A 23,200-nucleotide genomic window follows, 5' to 3' on the forward strand; every position below is an offset into this window, starting at 1 on the left:
CACACTGTCTCCACTTGTCTTGTTTCTCCATGCCTCCTCCATGTAACACCTTTGTCTGCCTCATCACCTTCCTATTCCTTTGGCTTGAATTTTCTCCAGCTCGGTGGTGTACCACAGCCAGCTCCCACAACAGCTCCACCAATGTCCTTTAGATGTAACCCAGCCTCTTGGACTGCATTTGTATGGGTTCCTCTTTCCAGTGTAGGCTTCTTCCCTACTAACATTGCATTGTCAGTTACAGTTCTTCAGGGTAATGCTTGCAGTACTTAAGTTACCTGGTACTCCTCTGCTGGGTCTGTGAATGAGAGTCAACCCTAGCCATCTCCTCAGTGACCTCAGCTGTTATCATTTGGGCAGATGGGCCTTGGACTTCCCTAGTGGTGCCCTCCTCTCCATGCTCTGCATCAAGTCTTCAGCGTTGGACCAAAGTCTTTCTCACCAGAGTTCCTCACTGGGCTGGCTTGGACTTTTGGGATATTTCCCCAGAAGGTGTACTGCAACTGCAGCTTTGGGGCCACCGTAATCTCCCATGTGCGTTAACACTATTGGGGCCCTGTCTGATGTTATGATGTTCTGGATTAGGCTTTGAATCCCGGTGCTTTCTGGGCCACCACAGCTCCTGAAGGCCTCCTTGCTCTGTGATTTGTCTCCTAGCTTGACTTCTCCAACATCTCATCCAGGCTGATTGACTAAATATAGTACTCTTTACGACGGGCAAACCTTATGAGCCAGGACGAAAGAACTTAATGTGTAAAACCGTTGGCGCCCTTTCACTTTAAAGTGCCCAGTAGAACTTTCCTGTAAACAAACTAAAGTTGTGTTTACATTCAGTGTTCCTTAGGCGAGCACAATGTGTGTAAGTTTGAGGTTTGGAAAGCATTTGTATTTGCCTCCTCATAAAACACGTATGTGTGTCACAGAGTACAAATAACAAGGCCAGCTGCAAAACGGTGCTCCATAGCCGTACAATTGCTCAGAAACTCAGGTTAAGAAACGCTTGATGATGTAAAAACAAAAGTTACAGAAAAGAAAGACTTCTACACAGAGCAAGGAGAAAGTATTTATAATCAATTTTTAATGATTTAAATGACTATTAATAATGAATAGTGAAACGGCAAAAGTCTTGTTCCCAGTGAAGTTCATAAAACATGTCCAAGTTTATATTAAGTATAATGTGTATTGAGTGACATGACAGTCTGGGTAAGACACCGTTATTCATTCTGTTGTCATTTAATGACTACGGTATCTCCATTGAAGCGGCAGGGAGTTAAAGAGTCAGCGAGAGGGGTGGAAAGAGCTCTTTTTGATGTTGGAGGCCTTTTGTAAACGCTCTCACTCGATCTCCTGGGGAGGGAGACCCAGATAATCCTCTCAGCTGTCCTCACTGGAAGGTCCAATGGTGTGATTCACCACAGTTTCCATGTCGATGCCAGATAGTAATATGTCAGACGAGGCTCCTCTAAGCAGTGCCGTGGTAAAAGAAGACTGGAGAGGGTGATACAGCAACAGCCATGTGAATTATTCAGTACATTATGGCAACCATAGCGACCATCAGTAACATAGTTTAGTTCTTCTACCCACAATGATTTCACTGAACAACAAAATCTAGCTGTTCACAGGTGCTATTTATAGCATTTAAACTGCTTTGTATTGTGCAGGTGTTGCTTTCCTTGTGTCACCCCCCTGCAGGCCGCACGCAGCAGGAGGAGATTTTGAAGCTTCCCTACTCCTGTGAGCTCCCTCTCTTAGGAAATGTCCATCCTGACAACTTGCTTTATATAGAGTGCTGTTGTTACTAACACAAACAGGTGGACGAGTCTGCTAGTGGGGAGAGATGGCTTGTTTCCAACATCAAATAACTTAACATAATGTGACACCCAAAACCCATTTCAGCACGCAATTATTTGGATTCCTGTCATATTGATACAACTTAAATAAAATTCTTTATATATAAATATGTTTGGCTCTGATTCTCTGCTCTGATGTTTCAGTCCAGTTTCCTCATCCTAGTTCTTGAATTAAAGCAAAATAAAAAAAGGCTAAAAGCAAGGAGGACATTTTCTGTTTTGGAAAACAAAGAGTACTTGTCACCTGGAGAGCTTCCAGAAACAGGGTGAAGATTAAAACACACTGCTGTAGTCCTGTCGGCTAATATTCCCCCTTGCCAGTTTCTAAGAGAGTACACAAAGGTACACTAAGCATTTTGCGTAAAAGTACATTTACAGTACAATGCAAGTTGTCTGGTTAACATCTTCAATCCAAATTTAATACCTTAAAAAGGCCCATTTCCACTTCAGGAAAATGAACAATGGAAGTAGCCTCATAATACATCAGTAAGCCTGCAGTGCTCTGCTGTTTGTCAATTTTAATGTTTAACTCCAGAGTTTATGGCATGAGCGGAGGACTCTTTGATTCGTTTATTGCTGACTTGAACAGCTTGTTACACCAGGTGCATCACTTATTAACAGACTGCATGCAGATTTTGTTCACAGAAACTTGTTAAGCATGGATTTTGTCTGCTGAACTCAAAGAGGCTGTGTTAAGTTTTAGAACATTTAGTTGAAGATGTTTAGAAACCAGATATTCCTCAAATGGAAATCATCAATTTAATGTTAGCTTAGCAGAAGCTTATCCTAGATGAATTACTGTGTATATTTCTAAGCATTAGTAAACCTCTTGGATAAAATATCTATCTAAAATTTGTATCTGTCCAGTGTCAAACCTTTTCACAGCAGTGAAGATGGACTCACTTTAGGCCTTACCTACTTGTTGTGGCCTGGCCAGTATACAACCCTGTGAACCAGGAGTCTAAACACACACACACACACACACACACACACAAACTGGAGTTTCTATCTTTGAAATTGATTTTCTATTGACATAATGCATTCCCTATAGCCTCTTACCCTAACCCTAAGGTTTACCCTTTAACTCTAAACCCTAAAGTCTTACCAAGTTTTAATCCTCAAAAAGTGGTGGGGCCCTGAAAAATTGCCCCACAAGGACAACATGGCCCCGTAACATTAGTAATCCATAAGAGTTTTGACCCCACAACTTAATAAAAACAAGAACACATACACACACATACACATACACACCCAAACACACACACAGCAAATGGCCTCTGTATTTACAGAACACGGATGAGTCAAACTGGCGTTAAGCCCTTGAGCTGTGTGTGACACGTAGCCCCTAGTGAAGAGTCCTGCACTCCAACCCCAAATAAAGACATAGACCGCCGCATTGTTGTCATCAGTCCTCCTCCTGGTGTCAAGGCTAGGAAGATAAAGTGTTTTTCTGCCGTCGGTGTTTAGGAAAGCCTTCCAGGGGACAAAGTCCTGGGAAATGTTTGTATGATGTTGTCGTGCTGTATTATGATCATGGAACAAGCTTTGGAAAGTGTATTTGTCTTACCTCATGCTGTATCAGTTCAGGGAGCTGGGAATGTATATCCAACCAGGACATTAAGCTATTTAAAAACAGGGAGGATCCTCCTCTAAATGTCTGAATGTGTTTATGTGACCTCAAGCTGGTTTCTTCCCATATCTTGGCAGTGGATTTAACAGATAGAAATTATTGCAGTGACATCCAAAAGTGAGTTTTTCATGAATTGGCAGTATGATGTAATGATAATCAGCTGGTTACGATACCAAATGTGACAGATGGACTTCTTTTAGGTTATTTAATTAGTGTGGAAAGCAGTGTTTGTTGATCAGCTCACTGCCTTGGTCAGGAGAAAAACGCCTACACTATTTGATGAATTGCCCTGAAATACTTAGTGACTTGCGGCCTGAAGCATTAAATTCACCAGAAATTAAACGGAAGTGGGTACATTCCGAAATTGGGCATGTAACTAGATCAGTTTTTGATGCAATGCAGTGTGAGAAGACATGATGATGCAAAGTTATGTATTTGGGACAATGCCTCACACAGTAGAAAAAGCTTGTGCTTTATTTCCATTTACGTAGATCATCAACTAACCCAATGGATTTTCTCACAATCATTCATCACAGTCATTAAAGGTCAAAATTCTGAACTTATTGACTGCTGAAGCAAATATAAGTACCATCATTCTATAAAATCTGCTGATGACACCATTATTTTACCTCTTGTCAGTCAGCCAAGTCAATTATGTGGGTTTATAATGAAATAATTTGTCTTTTCTAGATTTAAACACAGCTGAAACTAACTTAGATCATGCTCCAACAATCTTTGATGGCATAAATGTTAAAACTGTCCAGACTTACAAAGACTTTGGAGTGGTGTCTGATGACAGGTTAAGATTTAGGCTTAACAGCATTTGTGCTGCCCTTGTAAACTAAATTCTCATTGATCTGAGAATACTGATAACATTTTATTGCTCTGTCATAGAAAATATTTTAACATTTTCATGTGCACCAATCAAGAATAATATTATGACCACCTTCCTAATATTGTGTAGGTCTCCCTTGTGCCTCCAAAACAGTTGTGACTCATCAGAGAATGGACATGGGCCTTCTGAGGGTGTCCTGTGGTGTCTGGCAACAGAATGATGTTAGTGGAGGCCTTTGGGTCCTATGGGTTGAGGGGAGGGGCCTCTGTGGATCATCCCACAGATACTTGATCAGTTTGGGATCTAGTGAATTTGGAGGCCAGGTCAACACCTTGTGCTGTTCTTCATGTTTTTTGAGTTGTTCCTAAAGCATTTGTGTGTGTGTGTGTCTGTGTCGGGCTGCATCCTGCTGGGGATGGCTGCTGCCATCCAAGAGTATCATTGCTATGGGGTGGGGGTGCCTGTTCTGGTCTAGGTGGGTGGTACATGTCTAAGTAACATCCACATGAATGCCAGGTCCAAAAGTTTCCCAGCAGAACATTGTATTGTCACAAGATGGTCAATGTTATTGACTTCTCCTGTCAGAGGTTTTAATGTTGTGGCTGATCGGTGTACATGCTGATTCACATCCCATTGCTTAGGTGGTGTAAACCAAAGTTCAGTAAATATTGGCCAAGAACACAAATATTCAATACTGCACAGATCCTCAAGAAAGCTTAATGATGATAAATGATCCCACACATCCTCCATAACCACTTTAATCTAATACCATCTGGAATGGGTTTCATGTAAGGTACACAGAAGGAAGTTCTTATTAAAGAGGCCATTAGACTGTTAAACTGCAAACTACTGATGCACTTGTGGCTGTCATTGGCTTTCTGTAGACTGCTGTTTAGACTTCTTTTTGTTTAGATGTGTGAATGAATTAGATATGTGCACTTGTTTGCAACATGTCCCAAATTGGCCCTCCAAGAATGAATAACATTTTAGAGATGAGCTGATCCGAAATGGGACTAAAATATTCATGAATACCAGAAGATGAATCGAATGACTTTCACGATCTCCTGACTATTCCTCCAATGCCATTAATTTACAATTTTTAGAGAAATATTTCAATAACTATTGGCATGAAAAACTGGTACACATTTTTTCACCCTGAGGAAAAAGTGTTGTCACTTAAATGATTAACATTTCATCTTCATCTGATTTCTGTTTGTGGTATACTCTGGGTTTGACTAAACATCTGGAAAGCTAAATGCATTCCCTTCAGCCACAACTGTATTTTATATGTAGTATTAATTAGATAGTGTTAATTTGCAATTGCAATTGCAGTTTGCGGTCTGTCTTGTAATCACAGATGCAGAGTTAAAGATGTCTTGGTCTATGGTGTAAGAAAGTGTGATAAGCGTCATGACTCTGTGATTATTGTGCAATAATTTCAAAACATGAACCAGACAGAGGTTACATACTTTGCTCGGTCAGCATATTTCAGTTCCCAGAGGGAGGTTAAATGGAAAAATATCTCAAAACAAAGACAGTGTTTCTGTGACTCATCAGCCAACATCATTCTTGTGGAGGTTTGAAGGCTTGAGGACGGAGCCCGTCACCACACCATGCTTGGTCAGCTCATCTTAAAAGACAAACAGGAAGTTAAACTTTCAGTTTCTTGGATTTATTTGATGTTGGTCCAGTGTGACAATCACAGAACTACAAAATACTGTGAAACCAGTTCAAAGCCAACTACTGGAGCATTTTAAACATTATAATCCTCATCCTAGCTTTAACTGTGAGCTAACAATAAATAATAGCTTCTGATGACCAGGTTTTCTCTAAAGCTAAAGTGCTGTTCTTAATTAAAGACAAGAGAAAGAAGATTTAGAACATGATGCTGTTTGATTGTGAAGAGACAAGTGCTGTTAAATCCTGCTTCACAGAGCCAGGGGATGGATTTAGACCTGGAATAACACTGACGACGAGCAGCTGGTATGACAGACACCTAACAGAACTCTGTAAGGAAAAGATTTCCTCAACATGATGTCAGCCATTTGCTTTTCTCAGACTTACTTCCTGTACTTATATACAGTACATGGTGCATACTTATCTATTTGTTACAATTTGATCAACCAGGTGAAACCATGAGTGTATTTTTATGTGCTTCCTTCCTTTTTTTGTCGTCTCTAATACGGCCCTGGCGCCAATCATCTTGTCGCTGTCAGCCCTTAACACTGTTCCCTCCTGTGCTGCTCTGAGCTCTTTTACCTTCACATTCTGGGTTCATCAGAGTTCAGTCCAGGCTACGTGTCCCTCCTGCTGCTGGACAAATTCATCCAGCTCTTCCAGCGATGCTCACACTCTCCGTAATCAGGATCTGGATCTTCACCGCCACTCAAGATCCGACTCCTCTTGGGGCATATTCTTTAAGTAGCATATGAACACTCCTTATTAACAACAGTGTTGGATTGCTCCTTCTGCCCCTGCTCATGAATTAAATCATGCATAGAAAAAGCTACGTTAAAATAAATACTATAATTTTTAAAACTTTTCTTTTAATAAGTCTCTGACTCATGAGTCATTAATGTTCTGCAGCATACCGGTTGCTGTGGAGCTTATCTACTTATCTAAATTATAATGAGTTATTATAATGATCTTTTCTGACAAGTCTGTGAGTGAATTAATCAAAAAAAAAAAAAAAAAGAGAACATGACGTACATCCTCCACAATCAATGCCATCACATTTTAAGCTAAACAAATGTCTCAAAATAATGTGCTTTGGGGGAATTGGTTAAACATCTGTGTAAACTTTGCGTGACACCAGGTTCAGATTGTTGCACTTCCAAATAGGGTCAAGCAGATGAGTTGTGACCATTTTTTTCTCCCTCACTTTTGGCTATTTTAGCTTTTGTGAGACAATATATTGCTATGTACCAACATAACAGAAAAGCATCCTCCATTTAACAGCATCCTTCCAATTGAAAGTTGATTTCAACGCATCAGCAGACAATTTTTAAGCACCTTTTCCTTTTAATTCACTTTTAAAAATCATATATCTGTCGGTTTCTTTAACAATCTGTGGTACTCATTGGGCCGCGAGCCTTCAGCGACGCTTGAGATTAACAACACACATCTATTATTATTATTATTATCTGATCTCCAGATCACGTGGCACCCAAAGACTTTTCCTCACACAGCTGATGAAAGACCAGATGTTGTGATGGTCTCCTAGAAAATCCTTCATCTGCCACAATAAAAATAATCATTAAAAAAAAAAAAAGCCTCAATAAGTGCAACCAAATGCAAAGAAATTAAATCGCTAAGCTGGGTTAACATACATTACATCTTCAGGTAGGCACAAAGTCAGAGAAATAAGCCTTCACATTACACCAGTATGACCAGTTTGATCCATTCTGACAAAAGAGATTTCACTCATTAAGGCGTACCTAATGGTGTTTTAAGACCTTAATAATAAACATGTACGAGCTGACATAGCTCAATGTTAAAATGATGATAAGACCCATAGTTACAAAGTAAGAGTTGTGTCATAGTTGTTGGTTGTCTACAAAAGAAACGCATAACCAATCCCATCTTTCCTTTCTGCCCTGTGTCACAGTTTCATCCTCACAACTTCCCTCACATTTAAACAGCTACAAGAAAATCCACATTTGCATGATTAATAAGTTACATTTTTATACATACACACACATACAGAGGGGAGCTTGGAAGTTGCTTGGCACATTCTCATGCTAGACCAGCCTCCTATAATCTAAATAACTATACAAGACACAGTAAAACAGGTCTTCACACACCAGCGTCTCCCTGTTAAGTCATGTTGAGGAGATGAATCAGGAGCCAGCATGGCCACGATTAACGCTCATCTGCATAATCATCCCGCAAAAAGGAGGGCGTACACAACCCGGTGCATTACATGAAACAGTTCAGCTGTACATACAGTATCTTCACATATTCATAAAGTTTGGATTCATAATTTAATCTGTATATACCGTATCTTAATATGCTGGTACCAGGTATTCACAGTGACTCTAAAATAAAATTACAAGAGGAAGTTTGTACAAGAAACAACAGAGTCTGAGTGACTGGCGAACGTTTGGCATCCCTTTTCAGTTCAGAGTTGGAGATTAGTTTGCGGTCAGTTCAGTTTAATTTCAGGATTCGGGAAAGCTGCCTGGGCTTTTTCGTTGGCACTGTGGAGAAGCAGTCCAACTCCTCTCGACACGCTCCGTTTCTGGCGCAGTCAGCAGCGAAAGGTGAGGTGAGGTAAGGTGGTGTCAGGGGGGTGAGATCTTATCCACCTTCTTATGTTGAGCGACAATAACCCGTGCAGGCTAAGAGAAGTACAGTATGTGTCCCGTCCAGTGTTGATTTTACCAAAAAATAAAAAATAAAAGTGCAAGAACAACACAGAAACACACACCAGGGTGGAATGGTAAGATTTCACCTACTGTTCTTACTGCTACCACTCATAAGCCATAGTAAACAATTACCCAAGATAGTCACTGTAGACATCGGCCAAACACAAAACATATTTAAATACAATATTCTGTTTTTCACTATCGGTTCAAGGTGTTTAACTCGGACACCTAAAGCTATGTCGCCAGCTGAAGGAAAAGCTGCCTTTTGGCTTTCTGTGGTTCAGGCCAACAGGAGAGAGATCTTCTACAGTATGGCTGCTACAATAGTGAGGTTAGAAGATAGACAGCTACAGGCAATCATGGAAGGAAGCTGAAGCAGATCTTTCCTGCCACAGTCTGTGTCTTCAGGAGAGGTAAAACCCTTTGATACATACTTCCAGGAGTAACAAGCATGCTCAGTTCTTTTTTTTGTTTGTTTCCAGTTTAACTCCCTTATATTTATAAGTTGTGTCTCCCTAAAAACTAAATTTCTTAGATACAGTACTACTGAGAAGTGATGAGGGCACAGGTAGATGTCCTAACCTAACCGACCTTGCTCAGAGGACAGTCAGCGAGCGTCATTACATCTTCTGAAACAAAAGGCTGTCTACAGGCTCATAAATAGTCACATTCCCCTTTTTTTTCCTCTTGTGTTTTGTATCAAGGCCTTACACACTATCAGTGCCAGGCAGAACCGCTCAGACATCGCAATTACACGTCTGGCAGAGAGGATTAACAATACTACTCTTAACATACATTATTGGTGAAATACATATATACAACTTTTGGTCATTTCGGATAAGATACCACCAAACATGCTATACAGGGTCTCTCAGTCCTAATTACCTCTTTTTATGCAAGTGCTATTCGGCCCAGCTTGTCAAGTATTTTAAGCAGTACACACACACACACACACACACACACACACCAGGAGAAGCACTCTGGCATAGCACGTCATCAACACAGCACCCTGTGCTGGTCAGCCCGTGAAGGTCGTTATGAGATGATGAAAATGTCCTGTTATTCTCTTTTCTGAACTGATTTGCATACTCCCTCAGCAGCAGGCAGGTTCAGGATTCATAGACTGTGGTGATACACAGATTAAAGAGGATAGGTATGTGTTTTGGAAATATGAACAAAATAAGTGTGGCCTACAAGCACATTGCACGATTTGCATCATTCTGCAGATTTCTAGGTTATATACGTTCTGCAGGTGAAGCTAACAGGGCTTGTTGACGTTGCACAGCAGCTCGGTGACTTTGATGAGGCGGGCCACCGTGCTCTGCGACTCCTCCTGCAGCCGCTGGTTGTTCTGCCTGAGGCTCTGCACCTCGGCCTGCAGCACCGCCTTGTCTTCCTTCTCCTGAAAGACATCGGCACACAACAAAACAAAAGCTGTCGCTCAGATCGCTGTGGCAGGAACGGGAGGAGAGCGACGGGTACAGCATTGGCTTTAAGGAATCTCGTGGGCAATAAACACAGAACTAAAACAAACCAAACAGTGCAGAGGGAGAGCACAGCACGGCAGTGAGGAAGAATAAATCCAGAATCCAGAACAGTGCAGAAACAATTAGTCCAACTAATCATATTTTAGTTGTTTCCTTTTAGTCATTAAATCAGGTAAAGACGACCAAACATTTGCTGACTTTTCACTGTCATTTATTAAAATCAGTGCTTTAATGGCTGCTGGTCAGATAATCTCTTACAATGGGTATAGGGCTGCAACTAACAATTATTTTCGTGATTGAATAGTCTGATGATTATTTTCAAAATCATTAAAGTGTCCAAAATTATGGATAAAGAGTCAAATGAAACAGTTTCCAGGGTGCGGGGTGATGTCTTTAAATTGCTTGCCTTGTTATGAAACAGAGAAAAGCAGCAAATCCTTACGTCTGAGAAGTTGGAACAATTATCGTTGATTAGTTTTCCGTCAATCAACTAATTGTTTCAGCACTAATTGTTTGTTTATTCGTTTGTCAGTATCCTTTGAGATAATTCTGAGATGATTGACTGATTAGAAAAATATCCATTAGATTAATCAATAATGAAAATAGTTATAGTTGCAGTCCTAATCGAGGACTTAAAGGGGACCCATTATGCTTTTCCTTATTTTCTGTCAAATATATGATGTTAGGTTCAAAGTTTTTCTACTTTTGCACCAGCGTTAGCTCCTCACAGATCGAAGCACAGGTACAAAGGTCAGCTAAGGTCTTCTTGCTAAATGTATGCACAGGTACACAAACCAGTCGACTTGATTTTAGGCATTTAATGAACTCCAGCATACAAATATTCACAGTTATGTCACACAGTAACAGTAATGCGTGATATTTATTTAACAGACGTCTAATCTTTGTTGCTGTGGACGTTCATGATTTCAGAAATTGTTTATGTTACTTAGAAGGTTTACAGTTTGCTTTCAGAACTTTTACCGATCTACTAGCCGTTACGTTAACTGGGGCTGACCGGAAGCAAAGTATCCCGCAAGGCCTGGACTTTTAGGGAGGGGTTTTTAAAGAGACAGGAGGAAAAACAGTTTGATTCAAGCAGTGGATGAACTGAGGGGCTGCGTGAAAGGCCAGTATGAGGCAAATGAAGGTTTTTTTGAACTGTGAATCAGCTATTCTAGAGGAGTCCTTGAATAAAAATATGGAGATGGAAATTAGCATAGAAGGTCCCCTTTAAAAAAATAGAAAACTTGCCATTTAATTGGGAGAAATATCATGCTTTGTACACACAGAGACAAACAGAGTATTGGCAAAGGAATTCCAAACACAAAGTCCACTTGTCTGTAGACTGAGCAACTCCATCCACTGAGTTAAGGCCATGGGGTGTGGCTGAAAGCTCTGGAAATGCAACTGGACTTTGTGTCGAGAATATTTTTTTTTTCTTTTTTTTGTCAAGCAGCCTTTGAGTTCAGTACATACAGTATTCTGTGGCATCAACATGGAAAATAAACAGAGCAACACAAAAGTATATTTAGTGGTGATGTGCAGTTTGGATAACAGCATCAATACATGTAAAAAAATATGATACCGAAATATTCCCAAAGAAATCAGAAACACAATCATAAATAAATAAATAAATGTCTTTTAGAGTGTTTTTGTATCTAATGCATCTTTATAGTGAGTCAGCTGTGACTTGAAATGGTTGCATGGATGCTCATAAATAAAAAGCTGCATCTGCAGATAGAAATCATCTCGCTCCACAGAAGCTGAGCAGTTTAAATACTTTCTCCTACCTTCTGACTTTCTGCTGGAGCTCACTGAAAATATGACCAAAGAAAAAAAACATTCATGGAAGTCAAAGCACCTTTTGCAGGTCATCCTGCAGCTTCTTCAGCATGGCCTCCAGCTGCGATACCTTCTCTTCTAGGTGGCCTGGAGAGTCACTGCAACAAAGAGAAGCAGTGACACTTTGTCAAAAGCAATTACACAATTTTAAGGATTGTAATTGGAAAATGCACTATTGGAAACCAAAGCTGCAGGATGGTTTAGCTTCTGAGCCATGAAATCAACAAAAGCATTCTTAGAAAGGACATGTTCTCTCCTCCTGTAAACACCCCTTTTCATCTCATACAGGGTGAGGGAACTTTTCAATTTGCTTGATTGGCCATGGAGCCATCCGTCACACTGGCAGCCTCAGACTTCGTCCCTGCTGCCTCGGATGAAACCTGTAATACTCTGAGATCAATTTACAGTAATTGCTACGTCTCACAAACAGACCCACTCTGACTGAGTGTAGTCATCCCATAATGCATTGCCTCTGACTGCAGTTATAATGACTACACCCTCTTGCGCGAAGCATGACTGCGTTCCCGGTGATGCCTTTAAAGGATGGAAGGAACTTGGCTGTGCTGTAAAAGGATCTGGGTGAAGCAGGGTGTTTTCAAGTGTGATGATACAGTTTACAGAAGAATTTTCCTCAACTGTTGACATAGACAAAGTCAATAAATAAAATTTGACCAAAAGACAAAAATATCTGAGTGCATATTATGATGCTTTATAAGGTCTACAGATGCTAACAGGGGTGGAAGCTGAGTTCAGTTCTAATGGTGAATTAAAAAAACAGCGCTGATGTCTACAGTACACTGAGGCTGTAAATACTAAAGACTGAAGAAAAGACTAAAGAAAAGCTCCACACTCCACATTTTTTTTTATATTGACCCATTTTCTGCTTCGCAACTCTTCGGCAGACTTTGTAAGTTCAGTCCCAGCATGGGGTAGGAAAGTGACGCGACCAAAGAGGTGGAAAAAAACATTAAAGGAAAAATAAAATGGATTGTAGCGGGAGTTTCACAAAAAGATGGCCACAGCAGTGAGTCGGACATGCTGTGCATGCACATAAGTGCATCAGTGAGTCAGCAAGAGGCCTCTCTTTATGGCAGAGAGAAGCCATCACATTGACTCAAACAGTTGGATGTGGCCGATAAAGTCTAAATAATTGAGAGAGAAAGAGGAGGTCTTATCCAGTTGAGAAAAGGCATGTGTGCAATGACTGAGACAAAGAAAAGCAAGCGACTAACTACAGAGGTATTGAACTGCTCCATCATCTATGTACTTTATAGCAACCCACCTCTCCTTTGAGTCTTTCAGCTTGCCATCAGTCTGGTCTGCTCCTGCTTGGGAGGGGTCTGTGGCTTTGCGGTCTACGAAAAAGAATGTTATCCACATTATTATCATTTAAAACCATTAGATACATTAACAGAAAATAAATATGAGACAGACTTCCTCCCAGAGGAGTTGGAGTCTTGCAGTTGCAAGATGTACATGGAATGATTAGTCTAACTAATCTGAAGATATCGGAAATTACAATTTGATTACAAAAGCACTGTTTAGGAAAGCACTGAATAAATGGCTGAAACTGATAGCTTAAAGTAAGAAAGGGCAGCTGAAAGTAATGGCTGGTAGATAAATGGATAAAAAGTAGATAGATACTGGATAAATTGTCAGTACTGCTGGGTACATTCATTGCGATGCTGAAAGTAGAGTGAAACAGATTTAATGGCGATATGGAATAGATTTAAAAAGTGGAAATAGTTAGTAACTAATAAATCAGTGAAGCATCAACAGGTAATGTAGAAATGATAAACTAAATGTAAGATACATGACTGAAACATTCACGTTCTTCCTCTGACTTTCCAGCTGAAGCTCATCTGACAGGCCTGTGTGTGTGTAGGTGTGACTAAAAATATTAGGAATCTGTGACACACCACACCTGACCCTCTCATTTCCAATCTACGACTTTTAATCTGCTCTTAAAACACCTTCTACTCCTCTAAGAAGGGTTTCCAAGACCTTAAACCTGGCAGACCTGACTGCAGGGATTTGTTCCCATGCAGCATTAGTGAGGCCAGATATTGACAATGTGCCTGGCTCGCAGTCAGTCTCCTGATCCATCTTAAAGGTGTTGGATGAGGCTGAGGTCAGAGCTCTGTGTGGGCCAGTGGTTTAGACTTATTTATTTATTTATTTATTTATTTTTTATGGAGATGACTTTGAGCATTAGGACATTATTGGTTTGAAATAAGTGAAGGCCCTTAAAGAAATGTTGGCAAATTTCATGGCAAGTTCATATAATGTACCTTATAATTAGTCCACAAGAATGTAAACCTTACAGTTATTTATTGACTGGAAAATAATCTACCCAACTTAAACCTTGGATAAAAAAGGTGGTTCCTCTTTAAAAACAGTTCCAACATTTAAATTTGAATACACAAACACAGTTTCTCACCCTCTCGTGACAGAGCCTCCAGGATGCTGCGGCATGCCGTGGCCAGGTCAGCAATGGACTGCCACTCCTCTTCAGTCGAGTCTGTGGTCTCCGAGAGAACTGTGAGAAAGTGGTCGACATTAATCACGCTGTCACATTTAACATATTTCAGTGTATCTGGAACAACGCAGGAGGAAAGCAGCCGGTTTCCCTTCAGGTCCCGCAGTGACAAAGAGTTCCCACTGGGAGGTGCTGCTGTGTTAATCCTGATCAGGTTCAGGGGCCAGGGAATACAACAACATCCAGGAAATGTTATTATGAATGAACAGCGCCTACAGGTTTAAACGTTTCTGACTTTTAAAAATGTACTTGACACCAATTTAGAAGAAATTTAAAAAGGGGCACAACCACAAAACTGAAGCCACAGGGCAAGACAAGTGCAAGTTGCATAAAAAAACAATTGAAAAAATATGACATTTAAGATGCTGCCATTTTTGCTTTAAAGCTCTTAAATTAAGATTTCAATTTTCACTTTAGAAACTTGCTTTTTAAAAACTATGAAAGAATGTAAAACAATCATTTGCCCCAGAAGACGCCCCCACAAAAATCAAAAGAATCTGACGAGAGGATGAGCAAGCGTGCTCCTACGGCGGCTGAACGATGAGTCTCATAGTCTCAGCGGAGGCAGAGCAGATGGCATAAGAGGGGTTCCTTGATTTGGGGCCGCCTAAAACTCCACCCCTCCCACTACCCATCTGTCCCCCTTTTATCCCAGCCCTGGCAGGGGGTGGCAGCAGAGCAGGGGTGATATTAGATTAGCGGAATAGGGGGCAGCGTGGATGAAAGAGGACGAACAAAGGGGATGCAGTGGGGACTAGAGGGAGGATAAAGAAGAAAAAAATCTAGGGGGGGAAAAAAAAGGAATTTGAGGCTCAAATCAGGCAGGCATGATTTGCAAATATGTGTAATCGTTTGAGCAGTTGTGTCAGCTGTTGTGTCTGAGTGGAGCTTTGTTTTGAGTCAGTGATGAGGGTCATAATATCTCTGTGACCTCTTTTAATTCACACACTTGCATCACTATTTTTGCCGAAGAACTACCATTACACACTTAATACATTTTATGCGTGCATGTATTTAATGATATAATTGAAATAATAAACTTACTCTTGGTGATGGAGTTATGGAGACTTAGGGCTCGTGAATTTCTTTCTGCCCGGTCCACACTTGACAACCGGGAAGACGAGAGAGAGGGGTCACTTGCCGAAGCTTTGTCATCGTCAAACTCAGCCCCCATGAACTGGAGACGGGAAAGAGGTCAAAATAAAGGGGAAACGACACTGTCAGAAACAGGATGGAGCACAGAGGAACAACCGCTCAGATGTCCTTTTGTTTTGACTTGTCACCTGCTCGTCCTCAGGGGGAGCCTTGGGCTTGACGGCCAGGATCAGATCAGGTGTGGTGTCCCTCAGCTCCCCGATGTTCTCGTAGATGTGGCGTTGCACCTTCGCCCCAATGTTGTCGTACACGTGCCTGTGGGGGGGGGGAACACAAAGCAAATCTGCTGTTGATGCTTCATGTCATTTTTTTTTTTTTTATCCAATCCAGAGGTCATAACAGAAATTGGAGCACTTCGAGTGGAGTAATCTCCACGATGGCTTGGATTTGGGCCTGATTGAGATTTGCCGTGCTGCACTCGCAAATCAAAAATACCATGTGATGCAGTGCGGGCAAAGTGTTCAGTTCTGCTTTGTGCGACGATAAAAAGCAGTCAGATTCAATTTGGTGAGCAGCAGACTTTAAAATCATCCTCATGAATATTTCCTTTTTGCACAGTTTCTTCCTCAAGCTGAGCAGTAATTCAGCAGACGGATACAGGCGCTGCTTTGACTGACTAACTATCAGAGGAGGGCCTTGATACTCAAGAGGATGAGGATGCACAGTGCAGACCATTATGTGTAGGTATGTAGGTATCATACTTCACCGTGTTCTATATAATTATGGCCCTGATAAGTAGGAAGCTAACTTTTACTTAAACGTTGTTGTTACTGAGCTGACGCTGAGTGGCTCCATTTGATAGTTGCTCAGCCAACACAATAGATCCTCGCTAAATAAAATTATCAGAAGTGATCATGGTCACTGCGGGGATATCGTCCCCGTATGCAGAGTACAACCATCATCAGCACTGAACTCTTGTTGTTAGGTTGAGGTGTAGCTAGTTTTTTATTATTTGATACATGCCTGAAAGCCACGGGCTGATCATTGCCTTGATTGAGCCATTCATCGTTTATTTGTAAGAAAATAATGATGGCTTTTCATTCCGGTTTCTTTCCTCCATTGCTCTGCGGTCCAGCTCTGATGCTCATGTGCCCATGTATTGGCTTTTAGCAGTGGACAGTTGTCAGCATGGCTCCCCTTACTAGTCTACAAAAGTAACTGATGCACTGTGTGTGTACTGACACCTCTCTGTCAGAACAACAATTATCTTTCTCAACAATTTGAGCCGCAGTAGCTCATCTGCTGGATCGGAGGTTTCTTTCCTCTGACCGCTTTTGATACTTACTGGCCTCTGCAGAGCAGGACTATCCCACAACAGCTGCAGTTTTGGCGATTCTCTGACACAGTCGCCTGCCCATCAAAACTTCACTAAAATCCTTCCACTCTATTTTTCGTGCTTCTAACACATCAAGTTTGAGGACAAAATGTCTTGCTACCTAATGTGTCCCACCAACCATGACTATAATAACCAGATAATCAGTGTAATTATATAGCAATTATGACGATGTGGTCCTGGCTGGGAGTAAAACGTACAGTGTCTCTTGATTACTTGACTAAATTCATTTAATGTCACTTTCCACCACTGGAAATAATAATAATAAAAAAAAATGAATAAAAAAAGTTTCTAATGAAGAACATAATTAAAAAATGTTTCCATTAAGCATACACACTTCAGTGCCAAAATCAGAAGTACACACTGCTTTGTGTCCTTTCTTCATCCCTTGTCCTTCAAAAAAGTGACGCACCGACTGAGATTAAATTGTGTTGCATCAGCGGCACAGTACATCTAAATGGCTTATAACATCGAGCAGTGCAGCATTTCTTGTTATTGTTATTGTGTTTTCCCCCACGCTGCCTCCATAACGCTATTGTGTTAGGTTATAAGAAAAGTGGTATTAGCCTCAGACTCACCCATCACTTGTATCAACATAGGACGGCTGTCTCTCCAAAGAGATGCTACGTGTGAGCTGCTGAGCACTGGCCTCCTGGGTCTGATTGGCCGGTTGATCCTGCAGAGAAGTGGCTCGTAACAAGGGCAAGCTGGGCGGCGTGAGGAGCAGCGAGCCGTGGTCCTTCTGATTTTGGCCTTCATCACACGACTGCTCTTCGCCCTCTCCGGCCTCCACCTGCACCTCCATCGCGTCCGGCTCATCAACCCCACGCGTCTTCAGCTCGTCCTCATTCACTTCCTCCTCCTCTTCCTCCTCCCCTTCTTCCCTCTCGTCCAGCACCCAGGCCTCTCCGGACTGATTCTCACCGGGCTTGCACTCTGCGTCCTTAATGGCTTTCTGATAGAGCTCAGAGAAACTTCTGCAGAACATGAAACAACAACATACAGTACTTTGGAACAATAAAACAGTCACCGTCATCTCTGGTTTCCTTCCAGCTACTCATTGCATTGCGCCGTGAGTCATAAATTAACTGAGAAGCCAGAAACAACGATAAGACGTTTAAAAAAAGCTCCGCATTGTCTTCTGTTATTTTGCTTTGAAATCACAGAGCCCCCACTTCCTCTCAGGAATCATGACATTTCTGTGACAATTTGGGCTTTGTTGTCAAAGAAGCATTTCAGTGCTGAAATATAAATAAACCAGGGGTGCTCTCTGAGGATGCTTCTGCTGCCAGCTTTGAAATGTTACACTAACTGAGAGCTGTAGCGGTGTCTGGTTTAATATCGGCTTATTTATCTTAACAGTTCAGTCTGCAGCTGTTTCTACCATCGCTCTGATTTGGGCTGAATGGAGAGGCGCTGGTAACAGTGGGGCAGCCTGTGCCAGGGTGATTAAAGATCATTAGAGGGATTGATTGGTTGATGGCCAGCTGGTGTGACACTGACTGCAGGCTGTCATCAGCAGCAGAGTGAGGTGAGACCCCAGACTGGCCCTCATATTCTTCTGAACTGACTTGTCCCACTAACCCCCTCCTATCCTCATTTGCTGTCGACCTCTCTCTCAGCACCGCTCTGGAACTAGTCTTCACTTTCTGCATCTAGTTTTATACTCACAAGCCCCTTCTCCTGTCTCACCCCCCTGTCTGTTGACCTAAATATGCCCTCTCTCTCCCTCCTCCTCCTCCTCCTTCTGATTTTAGCCTCACCCACCTGCGAGGCTTGCCGTTCTCGTCGGGTGGGATGACAGTGATGTGGATCTTGTGCGCAGTGCGGAGAAGCCTCGTCCTCTCCTCTGGGCTCAGGTGAACGAGCGAGTGTCCGCACAGCCTCACTACACGAGCCCACAGCTGCAGGCCCCCGCTCTCGGCGTAGCAGAACCGCTGCAGCTCTGTCACGAAGCCCTCCTCGTTCATCAGGAAGCCAGGCTGCCCCACGCCATCACGCAGAGGGGTGACCTCCAGTGCCTCACAGCCTCGCGTAACCAGCTGCAAAGGAGCAGACCAGCAGACCAGGGTGAATGAATCAGGAACACATAGCCCACCCATTGCTGCATATCACATCAGGCCACAATCACCCACCTCAAGCCTCTGCACCACCTCTCGTATGTCCTCTGCCTGGCTCTCCATCACAGAGATAGACACAGAGTCCCCACGCTCATAGAAGATATCCAAGCAGGGCCCCCCCTCTTTAGTCTCTGTCACGGCCTTCCAGCCAATGACATCCCGACATGAGCAGTTAAACACCACCCTGCGTGTGTACCTCTCAATGAGCACCACCGACTCAGCTGACACCCCAAGCAGACAAGGGAGCCTATGTTCTCCTGTCTCTGACTCATCTCTGTTGCTGACCATCACCGCCCACACCAGCGCTCCGGCGCTGTGCAGCTCTGCTCCTTTAGCACCCTTCAGCTTGTCTTTGCGCTTGCCACCCAGAGAAAGCAGGGGGAACTTGGTGGAGGAGTCAATGGGTGTGGTGGTCACATAGTTTTCTGCCAGGTCCTTCAGATATTCCTGCCGCGTGCGGGTGGCCATGGAGCGAAACTTCTCGGACTTCTCAGCAGCGTTTTCAGCGTTCACTGCCTTCGCCAGGAGGAAGTCTCTAAAGGCAAGCGAGCGAGGGAATCTAGCCCCCTTAGGGAACAGAGGGCCAAATAATGGGATGTCTTTGGAGCGTGTTACAGCCACCCTGAGAGGAAGAGAGAAAAAGAGGAATGACAGAGCAAGAGAAGAGAGAGTACAGTACAAACACCAATCTATGTCTTGTTTTCATCACTGTAGTGTGTTGTGTGGTGCTCTGGAGCAGTGCAGATTTGTGTTTTCTCCTGAGCTGACCTACAGCTACCAACACCCACAGTAACACATGCTTTTACAGTGATTTTTATGAATATCACAATTTATACAATGATTAAAACTGTGTGTGAATTATTTTTAGTTCACTTCTTCTAGAGACATTTTAGTCTACGTGAAAGGAGAGTAAAGATCAGGTTTGGACATGAAAATATCTATTAATTTATTTATTAAGAGTCAGGAATCAAGTCGGACCTGTAGTAGGTGTTTTCAGTGCAGGGCTCGTGAACCTGAACGATGATGAAGACATGTTGAAAATGGGAGCGGATGGACTTGGGAGTAAAGGGCAGAGCGCCTGGCTCCTGGAACACGATCGTGACAATGTCGTTACCGATGTGCCGCTTCCTCAGCAACTGACGAGATAAAGCACAAACACAGAAACATTAATTTAACTGTCAGTCATTAGAGGAAATTACAAGTAAGAACACATCAACCTGCATGCATATGCCTGGTTTTAATGTTATTATTGTTGGATGCAATGGTGATGTTGTGACTATATTAGTTATTGTAACGGAAGTGTAAACATTTGCTTTAATTATACAGACCTCACAGAGAGTAGTTGTAATGAAATAAAATAAAGTACATCATTAAAAAAAATAAAATGAACTTAAAGATTATGAATCAGTTATGTTCAATGAAAAGAACTGAGCTGAAGTCCAAGTACCTAGGGCTAAATTCAAATTAGCAGCTGTAAATATGATTCTGTGATTTTGCAGAAACTTTATAGAGAATACCAGTTCAAAATGAAAGGGATTAAAAATGACATGAGATATTCATACAGATTCAACAGTAGATTATTTGACTAAAACTACCAAAAACACAGACTGTTTTAAAGAGGCATTTAAGGGATTATTTTCCATAACCAGGTTTTGTTTTATTTTATTTAAGTCTTTAATCGTTGTAAGTATGCCATGTCCAGTGTCTTTGTGAATGGCGGAAAACAAGCTTAAACCGTATCCAGCACACTATGAGGCATCAGCCAGCTGAACAGGAAGAAGAGTGCCTGTAAGGCAACAGTGAGTACCTTCATGGTGGGAGTGAACACTGGGGGGCAGGATTTTTATGTCATGCTTGCTGTGGAGTACAGAGGCTTTTTCTAAAGCCTTTTACCAAAGCATGAGAGTCTGAACAGAGATGGGTAATGATGGTTGTACAGAGACTGATGCAATCTTTTAAAGAATAGAGGAGAAACCCTTGAGGAAAATGGTTTTCTGTTAACGCCAAGAGATGAATACGTTTTTGGTTCTGCGACTCATAGAGCACGACAAAGAAACCAAGTGTGAAATATCTGTTACGTTGGGGTTTATTTTACCTGCTGTGTGTTGTTGGCTGTGTAGGGCAGCATAGTGGACACATGAAACATAATCTCATAGTCCTGGTAGCGCGTGTAGAGGGAATGCGTTCCAGTTGAGTCCGCTGCACAACACAAAGAGACACACAGGAAAATCAGTCAGCATGTCTGAATGAAAGGCTAAAACTGTCACAGACAGGTTCAAATCTGTCCCATTTGCTATTCTCTGCTGCACACTGAAGGGAAAACAGCTCCGAGATAATCAGCAGTGACTATGCTATTTTGCAGGCATTACTCAGATTACATGTGGCTAGATAGGAGTTATCTTAGGCTGTCAGTGCTGCACTGATGCCCTTCAGATAATGGCACTGCGACAAGGTGAGATGCGGCCAATAGATCAGGGTGTAGGGCATGCTTTCAGCTCACTCCTGTTGTCCAGCTGGGCTCTGTATTTCTCCCATCCCTTCAGCCGCACCCGCTCCCCGAGCAGATCCAGAAACTCCTCAAATGCCGGTCCGGAGCTCTCATTGTTGTACATGTCTTCCTCTGAGCTCTGCCCGGCCCGGCAGTACATCACCCCAACCTTTCGCTGGAAGTTCAGCTACAATGGAAGACAGAGACAGCAGGATATATTGGATATTTGAAAATGTATGTAGCTTTTTCATTAAAATTTTCAACTATTACAAATGGAGCATGTATGCTTTGTCTCAGCTTTTCGTCACCTTTTCCAGTTCATAAAGAGTACATTTCAGGATCAAAATCCTACAAGAGCTTCAGCTGCTGAATGGTGTCACAACCTCAAAGGTAGAGATGGAGAAGACTAACAGTAAAGAGAATGGGCTTAAATATTTGGCAAGTTCTGCAATGCAATAAAAAATTTCTTGTCTTGATAACAATGTGTTAAATTGTTACCCAACACTTTGAGTTCAAGGGACAATTCGCAGTATGCTATGAAAAAATTGTCTGTGAAAAAAATGTGTAAATGAATCAGTTAAGATATCAGAATCAGAAAAGATAAAAAGGGAAATCAGACAACATAAAATATCAGTTACTGCCAGTGATACAATAGAGAAAAGAAAAAAAAAGTGAGCGCCCCTCCTACAGTACAAAACCTGTTTGACTTTAGAAGGTGGGAATAGACCAAATTAGTTGTGGTCCTACACAGTAACTGCTGGTTTTATACTTTTTCAACCAAAGAAATGGACACTCGAGGCTGACATTTGATATAAATGATGCTATTTCTTATTATTCAGTGTTCTGTAAAGCTTCTCTCCTGGCATTCAGCAGTCTTTAGTATCACAGATGTGGCATTACTCACCCCCTGTTCATCCAGCTTGAGCAGCGTGTCCCTGACCTTGGGGGAGTTGGAGGCCAAGCGAAGGCAGTGCAGGTTCAGTTCAGGCATGATGAACTCCAGCAGCCTCTTGGGAGACAAGCCCCTGGGGGTCGTGTGACGAGCGGCAGAGGGCACCGACTCCTCCATGATGGAGCCCCGCAGCGTCTTCATCTGAGGGGAGGATTCAGAACACGTGAACACACTGAACCTAAAGACAGCTTCGAGGGGTGAAAAGTGCCGGTTTACCTCTGTGGTGCGGAAGATGATTCTGTAATTGTACTGAGCTCCGCTGGATGCTTCTTTCTCCTCCCGACGGAAACTGATGGCCACTGGACCAAGCCGATCATCCTTTCCAAAGAAATTCTGATGTTCTGTGATGAGTTGATTATAGTCAAATAAATAGTGAGAAGCAAATACAGCGGTTTCTATCTGAGTCAAAGTGTTGCCATTAAAATATGAGCATTCTTATATTTCATTTTGTGAAAAGTAAGACCCTCCCCAGAATTCTGTGCTTTTCTTCAAACCACCCTTAACTGCAAAAAACATGGTCACTGAAATGTTGACTTAAAACCCTACCATACATTTGGTTATTACAGCCACCAAACCAGAGATCCAGTAACAATCATTGCTATTTG

At 42.1% G+C, this 23,200-nt stretch overlaps 1 protein-coding gene across 4 annotated transcripts in view; it reads right to left on the reverse strand.

The window, feature by feature from the left end:
• Positions 1–5,392: 5,392 nt before the first annotated feature.
• The window catches only part of sipa1 (signal-induced proliferation-associated 1), a 35,198-nt gene continuing 17,390 nt past the window's right edge, over positions 5,393–23,200 (reverse strand). For 3 of the 4 annotated variants that reach the window (XM_084565255.1, XM_084565254.1, XM_084565256.1), the window contains exons 3-16: positions 22,812–22,936; positions 22,548–22,736; positions 21,656–21,830; positions 21,251–21,354; positions 20,134–20,291; positions 19,171–19,777; positions 18,803–19,077; positions 17,614–18,012; positions 15,831–15,957; positions 15,592–15,724; positions 14,449–14,547; positions 13,291–13,363; positions 12,028–12,106; positions 10,109–11,648 (exon numbers count right to left, since the gene is read on the reverse strand). In XM_084565255.1, the coding sequence (XP_084421381.1) occupies positions 11,421–11,648; positions 12,028–12,106; positions 13,291–13,363; positions 14,449–14,547; positions 15,592–15,724; positions 15,831–15,957; positions 17,614–18,012; positions 18,803–19,077; positions 19,171–19,777; positions 20,134–20,291; positions 21,251–21,354; positions 21,656–21,830; positions 22,548–22,736; positions 22,812–22,936 (2,771 nt within the window). In that variant the 3' untranslated portion in view covers positions 10,109–11,420. Of the gene's footprint in view, positions 10,082–10,108; positions 11,649–12,027; positions 12,107–13,290; positions 13,364–14,448; positions 14,548–15,591; positions 15,725–15,830; positions 15,958–17,613; positions 18,013–18,802; positions 19,078–19,170; positions 19,778–20,133; positions 20,292–21,250; positions 21,355–21,655; positions 21,831–22,547; positions 22,737–22,811; positions 22,937–23,200 lie in introns of those variants that run through there. The other variant, XM_084565257.1, reaches the window with a different exon arrangement.

The sequence above is a fragment of the Chelon labrosus genome (genome assembly GCF_963514085.1).
Source record: "Chelon labrosus genome assembly, chromosome: 17".
Classification (NCBI taxonomy): domain Eukaryota; kingdom Metazoa; phylum Chordata; class Actinopteri; order Mugiliformes; family Mugilidae; genus Chelon; species Chelon labrosus.